Genomic DNA, 23,792 nt, shown 5'->3' on the forward strand with positions numbered 1-23,792 from the left:
TGTTATTATGACCAACAAAGATAGAAAGTCACACAAACTCACATTTTTCAATTCACCTTTTTGAACAGAAGTGTTGAAAAGGTACTGTAAAGCTAGATACTAGAGGGAAATACTTGGTTATTTTTTCCTGTGTATATCTTAGTTTCCAATAAGCACATATGTATGCAAGTGTGCGGATGGTAATGTATACATGTATGTACAATAAGCACGTGTGTGCAAGTGTGCGGATGGTAATGTATACATGTATGTACAATAAGCACGTGTGCAAGTGTGCGGATGGTAATGTATACATGTATGTACAATAAGCACATATGTGTGCAAGTGTGCGGATGGTAATGTATACATGCATGTACAATAAGCAAGTGTGCGGATGGTAATGTATACATGTATGTACAAAACATTTGTCTTGTTTGACACCACAGGAGCACATCGATTCATTAATCTGATGGATGTCAAACATTTGGCAATTCTGACACCTAGTCATCAGAGGAAACCCGCTACATTTTTCCTAATGCAGCAAGGGGATCTTTTATTAAGACAGGAAAGCCTTTGTCCAGTTGTGGTGAACTGGTTGGAACGAGACAAAATCCAATCAGTTGAATGGATCCACCGAGGTGGTTCGATCCTGCAATGCAAGCACCTCAAGCGAGCAAGCTAAATCCTGCCTCCTGTAGGTACAAATGTACATATGGACGGACTAAGTTTAGTACACTGTGCAAAACATACTGCAGAGGGAAATCTAGACTGGAGAATGAAGTCGGGGTGGAGGGTTGGGTGGTCTGGTCATACCCCCCTGGAAAATATATCAGGTATTGGTGGGTAGAACTCAAAGTACCAGATACTTGGGGGTGTAATAATGTGTGTAATATATAAACATTATTAAACAAGTTTGTGCGTGTCCTGATTTTGCGAAACAAGCGTCTGGATTCTTGTACTGCCCGAGCAAGAGTAATACAGGAGTATTGACGATTTTCGTAAAATCAGTATGACTCGCAAGCCAGTGTATTAATTTCTTTATCATCCATATTATTTTTATGAATAACAAGGATGGTGTTCAAATGTAACAACGACGAAATGTCTTTTTTTTTTTTTTTTATGAACCCCCTCAAAACCTCCCCCAAAGTTCCCTTGGAATTCCATCTCTTGTCACTGCCCCCCCCCCCCCCCCCCCCCGATTTTCTGGATCCACCACTGTGAATTATAAAATTTCACATACACACAGCTAAGACTGGGGAAACAACATCATGTTATGATGTAGTTTCCAAAAATTACGTCATTGGTTGGTCACATGATTACTTTTTATTACAAGTGTGCTTCGTATGATTATTATTAACTTGGTTATGTTGAACCATGTGGATAATAATATACGATATCCAATAACCAGTGCTTTCACAGAACCAGAAATCACATACGGATACCAAATGTAATAACATCAAAAATAAACAAACATGAATTTGACATTGTACAGTTTAATCATTACCATGTGAATTTGAACCTAGTCTGACAATGATATTGCTCACACAAATGATCCACTGGAGTGATAAATAATTGTTATCCAACATTTGGAATGTTTGTTATGATTATAATAATAAATATCTTTACAAAACACCAAATAGTTTCTAAAACTGTTCTACCTCACTGTATTATAAATGTCCACATACTGTGTGTACTAATATACATTACTGAGTGATAATACAGTGTATTACTAATAAGTATTACACTTGAATAAATTAAAGGCTTAGCTGCTAAATGAGTTTTATTTTCTTACCATAATGAATATACTTAACTTACTATAAAATGAAACCATCTTTATTATTCCACAGTAGTGTTAACTGGGATTTTTTCCTTTTTACCGAGAACATATTAAAAAAACAATATTTTTGTACGTTAATACAACAGACCATCCATGAAGTATACACACAAAATCTGGGATTTTCAAACCCCCTCCTGTGTACTTTTTTCTGTGTACTTTTTGTATACTTGCATATTTTGTAATGCCATAACCTCCCCTTCCACCTTGGGGTGTACATCCTTGTGAATGGCCCCGAATGTAATGAAGCACTCATAACCTCACTTCTAGCACTAGCCTGAATACACATCCAAAGATTAACCAATGGCAAAATTAACCTGATCTTTAATAGCCAGCAAACCAGAGGCCACATATTGTTTCTTTTATATGTCAATATTATAGAATAATAAACAGGCCTCCACAAAATGCAGGAATGATATTTTTGTACTTTAATGCTTATGCAATTTTATCCAACATAACCAATTACAATTTCATGTAAAATGTATTGAATATCAGTGCTAACAGATATTGTATTTGACTATTTGTGGACATTGGTGCTGTTTTATTTGCTGAGTTTTACCGGCAATGTAAAGCAGAGAATTGGTAAATAGGCTCTTAGGGAATCCCCATAATATCCCACACGTTAATGCTCGTTTTAGTGCAACTGGATATTTGATTTGATTTGATTAGCAATTTTGAATTCTAATGTTTTGTTTGTTTTTCAGTAATACAAAAAAACCAAGATTATGCAAACCAAAATATGTTATGCACTTTTGTTTGGCATAAACCATTTTCAGGTTATGCAAATATTAAATTTGGGTGCGGGGATGGGGGGGGGCCTTGACAAAGTACATGTAGTAATACACATTACTAATACTGTACAGCCACTGGTAACACACTACATTTACAATATACATTCTGTTTTGTGACAGGTTAAATATATACATCATGTACACTCATCACACAAATACTGAAACATCCACACCTCACTAAAGAGTAAACACATGTATACATCTGGTTCTAAACGGTTGTTGGCATGTTCAATATTTTCTACAATTACGGTAAACAAACAAATATAATATGATGGTCAGTTCTTAAACATGGCTATAACTAATGATGGAATGGAACATGGACACAACAGAAGTTGCCAGATAATGAAGTATATGCTCAGTGAATTGGTATTAATCCTAAAAGTCCAATAACAGCCAATATCCTTTCTACCCGAATGTATCCATGGAGAAGCTTTGCCCTATCCCACTTTATCCACAAATATGTTCACATTTTCTACAGCTATACTGGGTACAATCTACAAATAATGGGGAATTTTCAATCCTCAAATACTGTAGTTATTTTCATCTTTTATAAATTACAACTACTGTCATTATTGTTGCCATCTACCCTACGTATTTTTACTGTTGCCATCTCGGAGCTAAACGGGTTATAACCACACTGATGAGCCATATACTTGTCACCTTTTAACTTCATAAGATATACAATTTCTTTTTCTGCTTGCTTGGATTACACTAAATAAAAATAACTAGTCCAGACTCCACCATCACTCATGTGATTGGGTTTTTTTTTTTTTTTTTTGCATTTCGTCCAGTTTGTCAGAAAACTTGATCACTGAAAACTAGCAAGAAATTTCTTCAAGACATTTCATAGTTGGCCCGTGAGTTCATGCGCTGCTGCGTAAAACAGAAAATTCCGAGGACAACATAGAGACCAGCCGCGATCCAGCAGTTGATTGCATTCTGCTCATACTTCTGAACGATGTACTCTCTTGAGAAGTTGGCTGCTGCCCAGTCCTTGTGGGGAAGATCCTCAAACAAATTCGGACTCTGGAGATAAAAAAAAATTCCAAGCAGCCCCTGAAATAAAAAGGAAAGGAATGTTTAATGAATGAATGTTTAACTACACCCCAGCACGAAAAATAGATAGGCTATTGGGTATCAAACTATTGTAAAGGCAAAACTAAAGTGATGGACAACATCAATATAAAAATTCAAGTTAAAATAGAACAGTGTGTAAAGAACTGCAAAAAATACAAATATCACAGATACATACAATTAAAATTTAGAATAAGTCAGTATCACGTAGAAAGTGTAATATAAGTTCAAGATAGAATTAAAATGATTCCATCATATTTCTTTGACCAAATATATTTTTTCTAGTTTCGGTCAGATGCTTACACTTCACCAAAATGTGGCGTACTGTACACTGACAGTGCAGTGAGTGCTCACACTGAGGAGGATCCTTCTTCAAGATAAATGAATGGGTCAAGTAGGTATGACCGATACGAGCATGACTATTTCATCCTTCATGCACTGTCTATAGGAGGACTGCCACTCTCCCAAGACTGGCCTGATAGCATGCAGCTTGTTTGCAACCACACCATCTGAATCATGTTGCCAAGTGGAAAAGATAAATTGGTTGATACTATATTTAAAATCAGTATAAGGCACACCAACCCCGGCATAAGGCAAATCTAAAGCAGACTTGGTGGAATATTGAATGACACTTCACCATATTTAAAACTTGGATAGCTATGTTGTGTCTATGACATATGATTATTTCAAAACTTGGTCAAGAGGAAGAGAAAAAAGAAATCCTGGCACCAGACAGACTGTTAAAGGCACAGACCCTAGTTTCAACCCGTAAAAACGAACACCAAGTTTCGTTATACAAACCCGTAACACATTTGATTAAAGGTAGAGTGTACCAAGAGTATTTGACGTTGAAACAAGAAAATATCCTTAAAAATACACTAGAACTCCACTACATAATTGTTATTTCTCAGACGCACATATTATTATTATTTTTTGTTTTAAAAGAAGCATTTTGTGCTACATGTATTAGAAACCCCAAGTTGACCAGAAATGCTTTGTTGTATGGAAATGGATGATCTAAACAATATTAAAATATAAGTAATGTTTGATTTCAGTGATCATAAATGGCTCTAATAGAAGAAAAAAAATGACTTAGTGTTTAAAAACGAAGGTCAATGACAGTCACTTTTCAAACCCTTGCTTTGGCTTAGTACACAATAAATATAGCACTGTACTTTCACTTGAAATCTGTATTTCGTAAATGGTACAATTTATTAATTACAAGATTTTCTTCAAACACATCCAGGTGCATTATTAATGTTCAAACAAAAATAGCAAGTTTGCATTGGAATTTTTCCTGAGAACTTTCTGAAAATGGAAACGTCATGTGGAAAGACTTCCAAATGTTCCAGAATGCATGCTATTGCTAATACTATCACTAACCCTAACCCTAAACCTAAGCCTGAATGAACTGAATGCTGGAATGTTCGTAAGTCTTGCCATTATATTTTTTGTGTACGAAGCCAAAACAAGGTGTGAAAAGTGACTGTCGTTAACTGTAGGCCAGTTAGGGTCAATATATTACACACAGTTCCCTCTAGCCCTCCACTACAACATATCAATAAGATATAACCTACAAGAGGTTACAAGAGCTATGGATCTTTTATTATAAATTATAGCGATTGCTTATAACACCGTGAAGCAACCTAAACAGACTGAGTCCCACATGTCAGGATTGGAATATTTTCACGGAAGTGAAATCATGATAAAAAATAAAAAATTGTAGTAAATGGGCAACAGATCTGCGACAAATACAAATAGCGGCAATTGATTTAAGGCGCTTCCATGGCGTCAAAAGAGCTTACTTTATGGATCAAGGCATGTCGGGCCGCTACACTTAACAGGCCTGGGGAAACCCTTGACAAGTGATTATTTGATGCAACACTAAATTACTTTGAACTAACGCTGTAATGGAAAAACAAAGATGTTTTATAGTTGACAATGTTACTGATTAAAATAAGTCTGACCAATCACACAAATTTCCGAATTCATTGCTGATATCAAATCTTAACACTATTTCTTATCTGCAAGACTTCCGAACGTTCCAGCATTCAGTTAATTCAGGCTTACTTTAGTGTTAGTTCGGAAGTCTTTCTTTCATGTAAGAAGAAAATAAGTGTGTTGGAAATAATACAATAACAAAACAAAACAAAAACAAACCCACAACTATTTTTGTGTGCAATTTAGAAATCGGTCGGCTCAGAAATAAATAACTTGTAGTAAATTCCATAGTATGAAAAAAGATGTTCCCTGTTGGAAGGACTATATATAAACTTTAGCGTTTTGTTATTTTTGTCAGATGCACATTTCAAATTACTGAGCAATTCTAGACTATTATTCCCCGTCATACATTATAGTACCATAATACACTGTAAAACTAACAATGGATTAATCTAACAGTAATCCACCTATAGTCCTTTCCACAGGGAACGCCTTTTTTCATACTACTGAGTTTACTACAAGTTTATTTCAGAGCCGATTGTGGTGTAAATTGCACACAAAATATAGTTAAGTTGTTTTTTTTGTAATTTCCAAAACACTTTTACTTTTCTTCTTACATCAAACAAAACTGAAATTATTTTCGTAGATTGGTGGGATGGACTATAGGTATTAGGTGTGGCCACTACAAAATAATTTTATATAAGAATTGTTTGTCATTTTTTGCGAATTTATCAATGTATAACAGTCACAAATTGTACAAAAACTACATACAATTCATAAATTAGTTTCTAACGTTCTTCCCATGATCTGCTTTACATAATGACGTCCCATTTGACGTCATTTTCTGAGGCGTTTAGTTTCAAATTCTTCACTACGCTACGCAATTTTATGCATTTTGTGAGTTGTACATCTATAAAATCATTTAAAAAATTACAAACAGATTTTATATAATTACAAAGACAGGAGCTTGTGCAGAGGGTGGGTTACGGCAGTCGAATACTTTTCCGGGGAAGCATGTCTTAACCCCTCATACATTTCACTAGCCACAGTTTAGCCCCCACCCTCTTTTAAAATGTATGCACAAATGCCTGAACACACCATATTTGGTTCAAATACACATAAATCAGCCTCTAACTTCCTTTCCATGACCTGTTTTGAGCAATGACGTCCCAGCTGGCGTAATGACGTAATTTTCTGGTTTATCGAAGGATAACATTCAGTTTTTCTTAAACATCATCCAATCAGAATTGAGGAAATTGTATACATGCAGAAATTTTTTAATTATATACACTTATATATGGCGCCATTCAACAATTACATAACACATTAAAGTCTGAATCACGTTGTTAGGGGGCATACTTTTAGTACGTACGCATTTTGGGGGGGTGGGGGGGTTGAAAATTTAAGAGCCATTTTGCGTACGGCGGGGGGGGAGGGGTGTTATTAGGGTAAAATTAAAATATATATATATAGTTAATTTGATTATTTACTGACGTTCTAGATCGTCGGCGCCTGTTTTGTTCGCCATACTAACCCTTTGCGTCATTCCACTGCATGACCTTTGTGTCATTTGACGCACGCATGCATGGCCAAGAAAATGGCCTCCGGTGGTGATAATTATGACAAATATTCCCAACTTTTGAAATGTATTAAATGTGTAAACCCAACCAAGAAGGCGGGCGAGGTTCAGGAACTATTAGTATAGTATACCATGATGACATCGACGGTGGCATTGTCTACATTTACTGGTACTGACTGACGATCTTTTGCGTATGTACGCAAGGGGGGGGGGGTATGGGCACTGGCGTACGCATGCGTACGGGGGGGGGGGGGGGGGGGGGGTGCAAAAAAATCTGAAAATTGTGCGTACATACTAAATGGATGACCCCTTAACAATTACAATAAATCACTCCTATTTTCAATTACCAATATATATTCCTCACCATTTGCCAAGACAGAAATCGTGGAAAAAACATTATAATGACACAGATTCCACATACCAGATTGTAACTATGTCACTTATATCGACTTTGCCAAGATCTCCTAGGGCAAAAAACATGTAATTTCTTGCAGTCTAGCTGCCATTTTACTTTTTTATGGAATACTCTTCAAGAGGGGTGGAAGCCTCTCAAGTATGCGACATAATTAATGTGACATCATCACTATTGCATAATATCATAATCAACAGATATCGTGATGTGTTAGATTACGCCACATCCTTCCATCCCGCCGTTCAATAATTATGTAACGCTTTGAAGTCCGAACAACATTGTTAATGAATATAAATTACTCACCTACCTTTAATTACTGTTAGATTTCCCCCACATTTTGTCCAGACATAATCCTTGAAAAAAACTATTGTAATTTATTGGCCGACTGCCATTTAAAACAAAAAAATTTGAATACTTTTCAAGAGGGGTGGAAGCCTCCTAACAACGTGACGTTATTAATATGACGTCATGTCAATTGCTTTATACCATAACGCAATGGAACTAGTCATGTGCATAATATGCTCTATTGTTGTATATATATATTGATTATAGTCTATAGTATATATAACAATAAAGCGTACACGCATGGCTTGTTTCATCGAGTAGTACTAACTTATCACTCATACACCAGGAATCGAACAAACATGGGCACACACACATATCATTTTATTATAATATTAATAATTTATAGGCTACAGCATATTTAATTTATCTCACTTGCCCTCCTTTTAAGTTTCACCTAGTTAATATTATACACTTTCCCATCAGCAGAACAGTATATACCAAGACATTTTTGTTATGATAGTAATTAAAAATGCTTGTCAATACCAAGAAAGAGTAAATATTTTAACAGTGTTTAAAATGAATACTTTAACTTAAAAGTTTAACTGATGTCACAAGTGAAGAAACAGATGCTGAGATGGTTATGCTTAAAAAGGTAACACTGTAGAAACACCCACATACAAGCTAAAACTGAAGATTTAAAAATACCTACTAGCATTATGATAGCCCAAATACTAAGAATTGTACAGTAAACCGACAATTTCGGTCCACAGATGGGACAAGCAATCATGATTAGATGCAAAAAATAGCTAAACATCCGCAATGACAGCTTTGATGACCAATAGACTGTTTCGCTCTTGTATTTGGCTCTACAACTCTTTACTAAGTTTGCGAAGAGAATTACTGAAAATCGGTCTATGAAAATCATGTGACTTCCCCCCCCCCTCCCCCACACCACCTCGAGAAAATGCGTAATTTTTTTTAAATAATATCTCGGTTATATTCGGTATACTTCGGGCAATTATAAACTATTGGACGAAGTAATCCGAATATTAATAGCAGGCATCGGAATGTGCCGACGAGGTTTGCCTATAGGTTGCACTATACCAATTAATTTCCGGCTGGGTCGAAGTTCGAGGTGTACAGAGAAGTTAACACCACAAGTCCTGTGATTGGTTATAAATGTGAGTGTGTTGGTTGTAAAAAAAATTAGTTTCATCTGGGCTAAAAATGTATGCAATTTTATTTGATGTAGTTCCACCGTGTCAAGTAGCCTTGTGCTTGGAACATGTATGGGGTACCTGTAAAAAAAAGTACTCAAATTTTGTGCGAAACTAGGGGTGTTGCAGAAACATCTGGTTATATCGAAAATGAGCCATGAAAGGTACCATTTTCTGCAGTTAATACTTTGAGGTAGGGGTTGTAGTACTGATATTTATGGGTCACAGTTTGGTTGATATATTGTATATAGTGTTTTTAAACACAAACGTTAACATGGTCGCCTATGGGATTTGAATTGGTATAGTCCAACCTGTACAGTGGCCAAACATTGAAGCGTAGCAGTACAAATAATCTCAGTCGTGTGATTTTAAGATGGTTGATAGATTAGGTAAGAAGTTGACAAACTTTATGTCGAATTACCTAACTAATTTGATCTCTACATTTAAGATTTTTTTTATCCATTATTGTAATAAAATACATTGTTTATGTGTGAAAATCTTAATATAATATATACTCTTTATGTAAAGGTTGAAACTTTTAATCGAAGATAAGTCGGGAAGACGTTTTTGAACATTCACATTGACTTGATGATGTTTATGATGTTGACATTTTGTATTTAAAACTGTCGGACAGTTTAAATAAATCAGTTTCAATTACAGCAGGTGTTTGCATACACATTTAGACATTAGAAAGTAAATATTTCTGTTTTATTCAGCTGTATTCACTAAATCAGTTTTCAGTTTTACTAAATAATAATCCTATACCAGAGTAACTGAGAGTTAAAAAGAAAAGTCCTTTAGTTTATAAAATTATATCCTTTCTACTCAAAATCTAGACTAAATATGTGTGTCTCTGTTTATACATGAATGTTGGGAAGACATATCAGGGGTGCAAAAATGGAAAATATTTCACTAGCCTGCTGGACCGGGTTATAGTGAAAATGGCACTGTGACAAAATGGCCCCAAACGAAAACAGCACCAAAATCAATTGACAAAATGGAACCTAGTGTTGGCAGAAACGGAACAAGAATCATTACAAGTTGTGAATGATGATATACCTTGTGTGCTCGCCTGTTTGAACATACACCAGATTGGACGCAAGGCCCACCCCTTTGCTAACCTTTCCTCCAAGGCTTTAAATTATAAATAATTTAATATATTAAAGTTAATATTATTTAAAAAATTTCTATTTAGACCAGCCATACTGAAAAATGGGGACCAGACAACTCGGCCCAGGGGACAACTCGGCCCAGTGTCCGAGACAACTCGGCCCCGTGTGATAGTTGGCCATGTCATAGTATTGTACTATAGTAATAATAATGCATTATACTGATAGATACCGCTAACTATATGGTCACCATTAAGAATGACAATTGTGCATGTCGTATGCGTATATCGTAGTGTCAGATGGGTTTCTAGAAGTATTGTACTATAGAAATAACGCAAAAAACATCATTTGCCAAATTCTCACATTTATTACATTAAACACACATATATATACGTTAAAAACCAACAGAACACATATACATAAATAGTTATAATAATGAAATAAAACACCAATCACCAAAAGAACATAGAAATAAGGCCGACAGGAATCTAGAAGTGGACACGTCACCATCTGTGTAGCGTCCCCACAGTTCGAAAATTTTCCCCTGTAGATTCCTGAAGGCCTTCCTCTGTCGCCGTCGCATCTTCCTCTCCGAGACAAACCGGCATAACAAATATAAACATAAGTTTAAAGATCCACATATTCGCATAGTCACGTGTCTCAAAGTCTGTTACAAATTCAAGAAATGTATTTTAAATGTTTAATCCCCTAAAATATAAATACCTGTCTCAAAATCATTTCGGGACGTTTAGGTTAAGGTTGGACTAATTCAATACTAACAAAAACACATTCTTTGATTTCAGTGAGAATACTTTAATTTAAAACAACACTTGTCCAACAAGTTGTCTCTGGACTCCGGGCTGAATTGTCTCGCGGTGGGCCGGGTTGTCTCAGAACTCTGGGCGGAGTTGTCTGGGCCGAGTTGTCCTCCGGGCCGAGTTGTCTGGCATTCCTGAAAAATGTGCCAACTAATGTAATTTACTAAGTTCAATAACAGTTATTATTTTTATTCACCTTTTTATATCATTTTTCTTGTGTTTTATGAACAAACAAAATTATTTGACATTGTAAACTTATTTACAAAAAACATTTTTAGGAAGATGGGATGGACTATTTTAAGTATCTCAGTGATGGAATGGATATACGGACCAGATATAACACAATGCATCGATCTTTCAACTGTTAGGTCCTATTTATAAAATAAAAAAAAAGTTAAGTTTTCACCAAAACATTGAGGTGCTGTTATAGCCAAATTGTTTCTGTTTTCGCCAACGAAAATGTTTCTTTTGATAGTGGTGCCGTTTTAGCCTGATCTCACTGGACCAGAACCAACTAAAATTTACTAGTCTGCCAGCCTATAGAACAATATATTTTTGTTTAACAATTTAAATAATATACACTGTTATCACTTCAAATGATAGATATATATATTTGACAAAAACAATATTAAGGACCCTTCGTTGGCTAAGAGATCAACATCATGTGGCAAACGAAATGTCAAATGAAGTCCCAAATCTTGATTGACAAAACAATACATTGTTATTTTGAAATATTCTGGTATTAAAAACAAAGTTTTTCACATTTCTTTCATATAGATTTATAAAATTCAAATTACATCTGCAAGTATTTAACAAAACACTGTCACAATGGCAACATACTTTCAACATAAACAAGCTATTTCTGGGAAGTATTGATCTTTGATCGATTGTGTTTCCGGAATGTCGCGCTTGTGAAATTCAGAACTATAAAGTCATCTATTGTCAATGCGGTAGTGTGTATTTTGTCATAATTTTGAATTGTTTGTTTCAATGGTTTGGAATTCTAACATTGTTAATGTGGAGTTGCAGATTCAATGAAATGTTTTTTGGGTTTTTTTTAATTATGGTCAGTGAGTCAGAAAAAGACACATCGTGCTTAGGACTGGTAGTCTCTTTAAATATTCTGATGTAGATATCTTTCGTTCTCTGTAAAGTTATTGAACATAAGATATTAAATAGACAAATAATTAAAAATATCAAATAGGAGAACAATATATTCACAATATTATTAGTTAGGTGATTCAGTATTATTTCTGGTACAGATGGTACTGTTGTAGCTACTGCAGTAAATTAAAAAATATATATATAAAAAGTTGACATGCAGGGTCAAAATTGATAAGCATTCTGACCAGAGACCAGCAATATATTTGTTTTGACTTCCTGGTATCATCAGATATACTATAAAATTGGTATTATTCGTGGCAGCGTTATGGCAGGTTCAATTTTGCAGTGGTTGAAAAAAATGCAAACAAACCTGAAACTGTTGGTTTACCTGACCCTTCAACGTGTTTAACAATCGAAGAAGTTCAATCGACACAGGCCGCCAATGATGCCGTTGATAAATTAAACACTTCTACAACTCGTAAACAAAAACACGGTGAATATGGACTGTATTATGCAGAACATCGTGCCAAAATTGCTAAACTGTTTTTGTTTTTTTATCTAATGGATTTTATTATTTGCGTAAGTGTAATTTTCGCGGCTAAATTTAAAAACCGTGAAAATTACACATTCGCGAATAATACCCGTTTTACAGTATTCATAATTTGCTGATTGTTAATTTTATTTATTTTTTTACTTTATGCTGAATATGTTTGTGAGCTGCATAAAAATGTCTATGTCAATCAGTGACAGTCACTTGATAATTTTTTTCATTTTTTGTTTTCCAATTATTATAATGTTTTGTTATATGGCATTATAATATGGAAAATAATACTTATTAAAATATAAAGTATTTTGAATTTAAAGTGAACAAAGGAAAAATTTGTAATGATTTAGTTTTCTTTGACTAATAATATTTATTACTTGTTAAAGTTTTCAATTTGATTGTTAAATCAATGTTTGACAAACACTTGGTTGAGGTTTGTTTTCATGGTGATCATATTAGTTATTACAGATCATTTAATGGATTTTATTCCAAGAAATCAAAGGCGAAGTAGATTTTGCCTATGGACCTAAGAAAGGCAAAGTTCAGTGTCACAGGGCAACTTATTTACTTAAATCGCCTGGTGTAAGTATTATGTTAAATTAGTTATTTTCATAAATACCAGTGTTCCTGCCAGAAAGACATTTTTGTGTATGAAGCTATTGAATTGAATGCAACCACAATCAACATGGGGGGGGGGGGGGGCTCACCCAGAAAAAAAAAGGGTTACGGTTAGTGTTAAGAAAATCATACAGTAATGGTAAGAGTAATTAATTTTGTCAAAAGGTTAACTTTAATTAAAAAAAAAAAATTGCCAAACAATTAGGGTATGGTGCCATACCCGTTTTACCCTCTGGCAGAAACCCTGTCTGCCTATGTACATACATTCCATATTGATATGCTATTTTTTAATAATAGTATTTAGTTGATCTTGTTCACATGTAAATGTAGTTCTGCATATAATATGTTTTGTTGACTTGTTAGGCACAGCAGTAATTCTGAATCAAACATATTATTTGTAGTAAATCATAAGGCAGAGATGAATTTTACTTATAGAATGCAGGAAATTGCATTTCAGGACATCTAGTTTTGAAAATAGTTATGGGGGAGCATATCCCCGAACCCCCTTGAAACTTTACTTTGCACCCTCAATTTTAGTCAGCGTGCCCCCCCCCCCCCCCCCCCAACCAGTGTCTACATGCTTCCATCATGCCTGGTTTACAGTGCTACATGTAATACGTATCATATTTTCAGGTTTTGTTGTAGAAAATATGTACAGCCATTTTAACAAATCTCATAGTGACCATGCATGTCACTCTGACTGATGAGTAATCTGGTCATAGTGCATGCAATTTAAAACCTGTTGCTGTCATTATTATTACATTTACAAAAATATCAGATTTTTGGATTATAGTGACATTTTATCAGACCAGTAACTGAAAATTGTAGGTTAAAAAAACATTTATGTCCAAAGCCAGCTTTAAAGTGCATATTTTTTAGTAGTATGCAGTGTTTCTGCAAGAATTTTTTTTTTGGGTATGGTGCTATGGAATTTAATGCAACCACAAGTGGGTATGGGAGTCCCTCCCCCAGAAAGAAAATGGGTTAAGTTTAGTTAGGGTTAAGGAAATCATACAGTAACAATGATTAATTTTGTCAAAAGGTTAACTTAAAAACAAAAACAGACAAAAATTTGGGTATGGTGCCATGCATACCTGTTTTACCCTCTGGCAGAAACCTTGGTATGATGTATGAAAGTATGAAGCTAAATGTATATGAAATATAATCTATTCAAGGCTCGAAATAGGAAGTAAACTTTGGCCTGCTGTTACTATTTTGTTTAAATAGCAGACCAAAAGAAATATGGCTTGCTTAAAAAAAATATGGCATGCCAGAAATAAGACATCACGGGGTGAGTGGAGGGTTTGGGACAGTGTGTGGAAAATTAGGACATCTAGAGCATTATAAAATTAAAATCTAACAGTCTTGAGCACAGCTTCGGCTAAATAGAAGATGAGACGATCGTACATGCATCTCTGTCTTGAAAAATGTTCTGCAATTTTTTTGAAAATTTTAGCAGATGATTTTTTATTTCACCTGCAAGGTTTAAAAAATGGACTGCCTTTTGCTTTTTGCAGGCTGCTATTTCGAGCCTTGTCATGTTATTATATATGCTATATGCTTATGCTAAACCATAACTTTAAAATGTATTAGGATTTAGCAGGACACCAAAAATTAATAGCAATTTGGCGAATTTGATCAGAAAATGTGTAGCCTAATTCAAGTAACATTTAGCTAAACCAAATTGTTCGGTTTTCAAATTAACTTTTTGATGAATGTGTATAGGTACTGCTATATTTTTGCCACATTCAACTTTTAACTCGAATTTGTTTAATATATAAATTAGGTTCTTGTTTGACATGGCTTCTAGATTATGGTAGCCTGGTGCCCGTGGCTAGTGTTTTTCATTGTCAGGCAAGTAAATAAAGTTTTTCAGCCAAAGTCCAATAGTATAAAAAACTAGAAAAAACCCACCTCAAATTTTTTTGTTTTCTCTTCAAAAACCTAAACTGAAATGTCACCATTTTGGTTTCCCATGCTCATATGCAGAATCCATTTATCATCAACATATAACATCTAAAAATGAATGTACATACCAGTTATATTCAAATAATTCTACCACCCCCCACCCCCCACCCCCGGTCCAAACCATGTTATACTCTGGATGGAGTGTTATTTATAATCACCATTATGTACAGGGTCTGTTTGTTAGACCCAGACATTGAAATGAGCACCTGATAACCCACATACAGGTTAACACAAAATGTGGGCTTGATAACACTGGCATAGCCAAGATGTTATATTGGGGAGTTCAGTTCATATGGGGGGGGGGGGGGGGTGCGCAACCCACATTATGTATGTATCTATGATTTTATAAAATTTAATAGTTTAAAAAAAGTTTAATTTGGGGGGGGGGGGAATGACTCTTGTAGCGCCCCCCGTCATTACGCCACTGCTTGGTAACCTATGTAGGTTACAGCACATTAATCAAGTTACTATAACTTTTGAGTATAAACACATTGCTAGTTTGTTATTCATTCGTGTCACTCTTCTCATTGTACATGTGTATCTTATATATTTGAACTGAACACCACTGATTACAATTTAGTTGGTGTAGTTTTTGTTTAATGGTTTTTTTTAGGTTTTTTTTTAAATGTTTTATTTAATGTCGATAGTGTCAGGAATGGGGCCCGGAATCACTATCTTACAGATAATGTTGAACATAAATAACATTAAATACATATATAATACATCATGAGTATTGTTAGACTAAATATGTTCAGATTGATTGTACATTTTTCCATAGAAAGAGGGAGGGAGGGAAAGATAGAAGTGAGAAAGAAGAGAGAGAGAGAGAGAGAGAGAGAGAGAGAGAGAGAGAGAGAGAGAGAGAGAGAGAGAGAGAGAGAGAGAGAGAGAGAGAGAGAGAGAGATATGAAGTAAAACAGGACATGAAGTAAAACAGGACAGCAAGACAGTTTTAAGATTAAAAAAACATACATGCACATACACCAGCACGAAACATACATTGTAGCTTGATAACAAATGTATACATGATTAGTTTCCCATCAGTTGTATTATAGTTTGTTAATGTTCTGTGATACTGCGGGAAGTAGATGTTTTATTAAATTACTATATACATGTATTACATCTGTTGCTGGAGATGAGAGGATTTAAATAATAATAATAATAATAATAATAACAATAATAATAATAATACAAAAATTATTATATTAAATATTTTCAACTAATGAATGATACAGTGACCACTTGGTAAAAATTTTTTAAGACTATTGTTACTAAAATATAAATGTTTTTCTATACAGTATCTTTGTTTAATTTCTTTTTTAAAATGAATGATATTTAACTTAACCTTTTGCACTTTACATTTATATATGAAATACTTAGCTAGAAGTAACAAGAGATCAAAAATATTATCTGTGTTAATGTTGTCTTTAAATCCAAATATGACTAGTTCGAGAGACAGTTTTATGTTACATAAATGATTACAGTACTTCGATAACCAATTTAAAAACGAATTCCAAAACGTTTGAATAAAGTTACATTCCCAAAAAAGATGTTCTATTGTTTCTTTATTTACATTACAAAAGGTACATGTTTCAGTATCGATAAGTTTTAGCTTGAAGGCAAAAATATTTGTTGTTAGTATTCTGTGTAATATCCTATATTGGAACCATCTTAATTTTACTTCTTGTGTGGTGAGAAATGGTTTCAAATAAATAATGGGCCAGATAAGATCAGTACTAAACCGATTTTGCCATAGCAGTATTTGGTACATCTGAATATGTTAATGTGTAATAGTATAATTTTGATCCTTTTTTAATCGAACAAAGTTTTCTTTGGACAGGCGAATCATCTAAAGGAATATTTGTGTCTATCTTACTAATTTTAGGTTTTTTTTAAGGTATACCTTGAGTGAATTAATGACTCCCTGATATTCTAAAAAAAGACACATGTAAGTCATAAATATAATTAAATTCAGTTAATGTAAAGAATTCTCCATGATCATTAACTAGGTCACATATTTGAGAGATGCCTTTTCGAGCCATTTTTGTTTTAGAAAAATTTTCCTATCAATTTTTATATGACAATTATAGAAGATTGGTTCTGATAAAAAATCTTTAAAGTCTGTTACCTTAATAGTTGTAGAGAAATCACAAAAACTCCCAATACAGTTCTTCCAAAACAAGTTGTTAATATTTTTGTAACATCTTTGAGGGAAATCATTACCAAATGCAGGAATATTATGTAGTTGGGGAAAACATACCAATAAAAGAGGTTTCCATTTTGAATCATTACTTTCCAGTTTTCGTAACCAAGTAATTTTCAAAGCTTTAACATATTTAAATATATCTATCATGCCTAGGCCTCCCTCTTTAATAGATTTACACATGGTATTTCTTTTAATTCTATCCGGCTTTTGGTTCCATACAAACTTAAATAATATTTAATTTAATTCACGCATAAAATATTCAGAGGGATTAGGTAGTGTTAAAAGTAAGTAGCTGAGTTTAGATATTAATAAGGATTTTATTATAGCTATTCTACCAAGTGGTGTGATAATTCTTCGTCTCCAATTATTTATTACCTGTTTAATTTCAAACAGTTTAGAATTATAGTTAAGTTTAGTCATATCAGCTAGATCAGGACTAAAGGTAATGCCAAGTGCTTTAAAAGTGGAAGGATTCCATTTTAAATGAAGGTTTTGTAAATATCTGACTGCACTGTTCTTAAATAAGCCAATGACTTCAGATTTATCATAATTAATTTTTAGTCCAGATAATTTCGCAAATATATTCAAAGTATTTATTGTCTCTTCGAAGGACTCTCTACTACCATCAAGTATAAAATCTGTATCATCAGCGTACTGTGAAATGAGATACTATTTATTTTGTACTGAAATTCCTTTAATTTTCTTATTTTTGCGTACAAGTCCTGCCAGAATTTCTACACAAAGGAAGAATATATATGGCGATAATGGGTCCCCTTGTCTGCATCCCCTGTGTATTTCAAACGATGAAGATATATTGCCTTTAACTATAACACTTGATTTAATATTTTTGTAAAAAACTGATATCCAACGTTTAATATGATCCCCAAACCCAAAAAATGTGAGTCTTATGTATAAATGACCATGAAATAGAGTCGAACGCTTTTTCAAAATCTACTCTTAGTAACATACCAGGAATATTTTGGAATTCAGTGTAGTATAAAGTGTCATACAAAATCCTTATGTTATCGCCAATATATCGTTTTGACATAAATCCAGTTTGATCTTCATTGATTAAGATATCGAGGACCCTTTTTATTTGTTCAGATATACATGTGGATGCTAATTGGGTCATTCCACGCCAAAACAACCAAATTCCAGAAATCTTCCTGGGTGACCATCTCCAGTTTTGATGAAATTTCACCCATTTGTGCATCTATATAAATGATGGATGCATACAAACTTTTAAATCCAAATACTAAGTACATGTAGTTTTGAAATTATGATTGGTCAAATGCAGGGCCCGTTGACCCATTTTTTGTACTCGCGACTGTGTCAAGTGATTTCGGATGATTTTTGAATGCTAGTAACTCTTTTAATTATAAAGATATCAAGTTGCAATTTGCTGTATTAGCTAATTCATTCGGAAATGATATTTTTATAATTTTGGGGGACTATTACTCCCTGATTATTTATCACAGATACAAACTGTTACTTGATTTGAAGTATATACCTATAGATGTTTCTTAATGAGAAAGCTTATATGAATCAAATGTTTTATTAATGTGTAGTTAAGGGTCCAAAGTTGAGAAGAAAAAATAAATTGTGAAAAATATACCTGCATACCAGGGATGGTTTGACCACGTGGGCAATTACCCAGCATCATGAGCTTTTAACATGAGTAACTCATGTGCATATGCTATATATGTACCAAGTTTTGACTTTGTGGCTCAACTCCTTGATAGTAAAATGAACTTACATTTATAACCCCCGTACAAGAGCTCATGAAATTGTCAAGTGATTTCGGAGGCTTTTTGGATGCTAGTAACATTTTTAATTATAAAGATATCAAGCTGCAATTTGCTGTATTAGCTAATTCATACCTGGAGAATAATTGTACTCATTTTGTACATATCTCTCATAGTTTCTGTCCTGAAGACCCCTAAAGTTTAGTTTTTTTTATCATTCGGAAATGATATTTTTTTAATTTTGGGGGACTATTACTACCTGATTATTTAGGACCGGCCTCGGTGGCATAGTGGTTAGGCCATCGGTCAACAGGCTGGTAGGTACTGGGTTCGGATCCCAGTCGAGGCATGGGATTTTTAATCCAGATACCGACTCCAAACCCTGAGTAAGTACTCCGCAAGGCTCAATGGGTAGGTGTAAACCACTTGCACCAACCAGTGCTCCATAACTGGTTCAACAAAGGCCATGGTTTGTGCTATCCTGCCTGTGGGAAGCGCAAATAAAAGATCCCTTGCTGTTAATCAAAAGAGTAGCCCATGTAGTGGTGACAGTGGGTTTCCTCTCCAAATCTGTGTGGTCCTTAACCATATGTCTGACCGTATAACTGTAAATAAAATGTGTTGAGTGTGTCGTTAAATAAAACATTTCTTTCTTTCTTTCCCTGATTATTTATCACAGATACAAACTGTTATTTGATTTGAAGTATATACCTATAGATGTTTCTTAATGAGAAAGCTTATCTGGATCATTGAAATATTAATGTGTAGTTAGGGTCCAAAGTTGAGAAAAAAAAATTGTGAAAAATATACCTGCATACCAGGGATGGTTTGACAACGTGGGCAATTACCCAGCATCATGAGTTTTTAACATGAGTAACTCATGTGCATATGCTATATATGTACCAAGTTTTGACTTTGTGGCTCAACTCCTTGATAGTTAAATGAACTTACATTTATAACCCCCGTACAAGAGCTCATGAAATTGTCAAGTGATTTCGGAGGCTTTTTGGATGCTAGTAACTTTTTTAATTATAAAGATATCAAGCTACAATTTGCTGTATTAGCTAATTCATACCTGGAGAATCTATAATTGTACTCATTTTGTACATATCTGTCATAGTTTCTGTCCTGGAGACCCCTATTACTCCCTGATTATTTATCACAGATACAAACTGTTATTTGATTTGAAGTATATACCTATAGATGTTTCTTAATGAGAAAGCTCATATGAATCAAATGTTTTATTAATGTGTAGTTAGGGTCCAAATTATAGACTAATATAGCATACTGTTTCTTAATATCTGAAATAACATTTTTGATTGTTGTTATATAATTTTTATTTTCTAAAAGTAAATTATTGAATTTCCAATAAGTATTGTGCCTTTCATGTTCCATAAATTCAAAATTAAGACTTACAATAGAATGATCAGTTCTGTACCCTCAATGTATATTGGATTTTACTACGGATGAATACAATGAATCTGATATTAAGAAAAAATCTAGACCAGCTTGTTTAATCAGTGTATTTCTCCTCCATGTAAACTTGTGTAATTCAGGATTATGATCTCTCCAAATATCAACAAGATCAAGCTCCCCAATGGTCTCTATTACCTTATCACATGCTTTTGGGTTATTAATATTTATATAATTGTATGTATTGATATCAGGGATTAACACAAGATTCCAATCCCCACCAAATATACAATTTTTATTACTAAAAAGTTTTACTTAAAAGTTAGGATCATCTGAATTTGGACCGTATAAATTTACTAAAGTCAATCATATATTGCAAATAGTTATATCCACTACTAATACATTTCCTCCATCATGTCGAAATATTGTGTGTATTTTGTATTCAAAAGTGTTATTTATCAATATTGCAACACTTCAGGATTGGCTACTATAAGAATTAAAAATACATTCAAATCCCCATTCAGCGCAAATAATAGGCTTTTTCTTTTGTAAAATGAGTATCCTGAAGAAAACAGATTGAAAATTGTTTTGACCTAAGGAAATTAAAAACATCCTTCCTTTTTTTAACATCCCCAGCAATTCATTGAATACTTTCCACTCATTACACAGAACATTTAAAAACAAAATGATATTTAAACAAATACGCACACATACAAATCGCCAACACACAGATTCCTAATAAACATCTGAAAATTAAAAACATCTCTATAGGGTCAGAGGGAGATGTCTTGGGATTCATTTATGCCCCCAAGCCCTGTAACATTACTTGATAAATTGACAAAAGCAACCGAATACAAAACAAAGAAAAGAAAGAAGAAAAAAAAGACCTCGCAACAGTAGTAGTGATTTTGTTTTTACAGTAATCGCAGAATAGATAGTTATTGTGGTATTATTATATATTATTGAATATATATGTGGTGTGCACAAAAACTATAAATACAAAACATAAATAAATCATAAGTTAATTTTAAAATAATTTTAAAAAATCAATAAAGTTTTGAAGATTATATGATATTTTTCATTGAACCAGTACCTATTTCAACAAATCCTGCCTAGTATTTACTTTGAAATCATTTGTAAACAACAGACAAATTAATTAATTAATTAATTTAAATCATATAAAGCAATATTTGAATGAATACCCCAGCATGAAAAATACATCGGCCATTGGGTGTCAAACTACGGTAATGCAAACAAATAAGGTGATGATCAACATCAATATAAAAATCAAGATTTAAATAAAAACAGTGTAAAGAACTGCAAAAATACAAATATTACAGATAGATACTGACCTTTACTCAAAATTTTAATTTGTGCTGTATTGGCCATTCTCAAAGAGAATGTTACACCCCTGCACCACGGTGAGGTTACAGCACACGCAGAGGTATATAGCAATAAAGCCAAGAAATTTAAAAAAAAAAAAAATTAGATAAATAATTAGGTATATCTCGTATTCGTATATGTTCGTCTAGATGTTTGTGTAATATATACTGCAATTTAACAAACTACATTGTACGGACTGCATGTATACTTCTCTTTGTTTAATATTTTGTTGAGAATGAAGCCCCACTCGTGACATGTAACCTGAACGACTGTGACTCATTTTGATGCCCGAAGACACCCAATACCACTACAGTACTAGTAATACCCAGATTGTGCATTATGTTTTAAAACAGGATAAACTCAGGTTAGGTAGATATGTTAAACACCTGCCGTAACAGACAAATCAACCTGTCATGTAATCTGTAATTCCAAAAGACAGCTGATGCAGTACGGTAATTCAGTAACCAAAGAAGGGCCCCTGCGCGTGCTGTAACCTCACCGTGGTGCAGGGGTGTAACGTTCTCTTTGAGAATGGCCAATACAGCACAAATTGAAATTTTGAGTAAAAGTCGGTATCTATCTGTGATATTTGTATTTTTGCACAGTTCTTTACACTGTTTTTATTTAAATCTTGAATTTTTATATTGATGTTGATCATCACCTTATTTGTTTGCATTACCATAGTTTGACACTCAATAGCCGATGTATTTTTTGTGCTGGGGTGTCGTTAAATATTCATTCATTCATTTCAAAGAAGGGTGCAGGCTTACACACATTATGACAAGCTTGTATATAGCCATAGTTTAAAATGTGCTGGGATGTCATTAAACATTCAATTCCAGATCATAGTTAATTTTAAAGGTTTTAAAACATTTTGATTTCGATAAAAGTATTACAATAAACTTAATTGGTTTTTTGTATTGTATTGTACCTTTCCCCACAGCTCTTTACACTGGTTTTACATAATTATATAATTTTATTTTTTTATGTATACATGTATATATGATATTCATTACTTTACCTTTGTATATGTATTTTTGTGCTGGGGTGTCGTTAAACATTCGTTAAACATTCATTTGTTTTCCCATAAGTGTATAAGACAGGTTGATTACCTTTTTCGTTTTTAATTCAGTCAAAAAGCAGCCTCTAACCCCCCCCCACCCCCCACCCACCCTTCCCCACCCACCCCAAAGGAGCCTGCATGTCTAGATGTCTTTCCACTAGCTACTGCCAATATAATGTTAGATATGTAATAACTGATTAAATAACATGAGATATATTAACATTCCTTTCTTTTGTAAATATATGTTATGATACAATTAAACATTCCTTTCCTTTCCTTTATATACATCTACATACAGTTAACTGTATACTGTATTCTGTAACCTGTATACTGTAACTGTAACACGTAACTGTAACACTTAACGTAGATGTGTTTTATAGATATAGATCATCTACATGTACAGTAATAGTAACACTTACATGCAAATATGTTTCATGCTGTTGCCAGCTTCACAAATCACTTCCTGTAACATTATCAACTACTGTTGACGTAAGTTCTCATTCTGACCTCGTGATTAGTTTACAGTTAAATATTCGGACATCAGCCGAGATGGTAATAGTATGTAGGTTATCAACGAGGATGTAAGTGGTAGGTGTCTGTTCTCTGATCACTGGTCTTGTTACGATACCTGGATACATGTCTTGTAAGCTTTTCCTTTATTTCTATTTTATTTTTATTGAACAATGTACATACCATAAATTGTAAACGTTTA

The 23,792-nt window shown here is 33.8% G+C and overlaps 2 protein-coding genes and 1 long non-coding RNA gene across 5 annotated transcripts in view; 1 reads left to right on the top strand and 2 right to left on the bottom strand.

Moving 5' to 3' along the window:
• Positions 1-1,453: 1,453 nt before the first annotated feature.
• Positions 1,454-8,758, bottom strand: LOC121382027 (ribonuclease kappa-like). The gene is made up of 2 exons (XM_041511493.1): positions 8,602-8,758; positions 1,454-3,657 (listed from the first exon to the last, which is right to left on the bottom strand). Exons 1-2 carry the CDS (start codon positions 8,704-8,706, stop codon positions 3,436-3,438), a joined length of 327 nt encoding a protein of 108 aa, XP_041367427.1. The 5' UTR covers positions 8,707-8,758; the 3' UTR covers positions 1,454-3,435.
• A 704-nt stretch (positions 8,759-9,462) lies between these two features.
• Positions 9,463-23,792, top strand: part of LOC121382123 (pleckstrin homology domain-containing family F member 2-like) — a 32,090-nt gene continuing 17,760 nt past the window's right edge. Inside the window, exon 1 of one of the 2 annotated variants that reach the window (XM_041511627.1) lies at positions 9,463-9,498. In XM_041511627.1, coding sequence (XP_041367561.1) covers positions 9,483-9,498 — 16 coding nt within the window. In that variant the 5' untranslated portion in view covers positions 9,463-9,482. Of the gene's footprint in view, positions 9,499-23,624; positions 23,724-23,792 lie in introns of those variants that run through there. The other variant, XM_041511628.1, reaches the window with a different exon arrangement.
• On the bottom strand, positions 10,566-23,626 carry LOC121382124. 2 transcript variants are annotated; one of them, XR_005959121.1, is made up of 2 exons: positions 23,500-23,626; positions 10,566-11,170 (listed from the first exon to the last, which is right to left on the bottom strand). It is a non-coding gene; the product is annotated as an uncharacterized LOC121382124 (long non-coding RNA). The 2 variants fall into 2 exon arrangements; XR_005959120.1 differs by lacking the exon at positions 23,500-23,626 and adding an exon at positions 21,987-22,482.

Source organism: Gigantopelta aegis, chromosome 9, assembly GCF_016097555.1.
Source record: "Gigantopelta aegis isolate Gae_Host chromosome 9, Gae_host_genome, whole genome shotgun sequence".
In the NCBI taxonomy this organism is placed as follows: domain Eukaryota; kingdom Metazoa; phylum Mollusca; class Gastropoda; order Neomphalida; family Peltospiridae; genus Gigantopelta; species Gigantopelta aegis.

What these genes read in the sequence shown, in the direction of transcription:
- LOC121382027 (XM_041511493.1), bottom strand. Translation starts at nt 8,706, where the DNA reads ATGTTTAGCTATTTTTTGCATCTAATCATGATTGCTTGTCCCATCTGT. An exon ending in TTTGGGCTATCATAATGCTA is followed by an intron (nt 3,658 to 8,601) that starts GTAGGTATTTTT and finishes TTTTTATTTCAG; the next exon opens with GGGCTGCTTGGAATTTTTTT.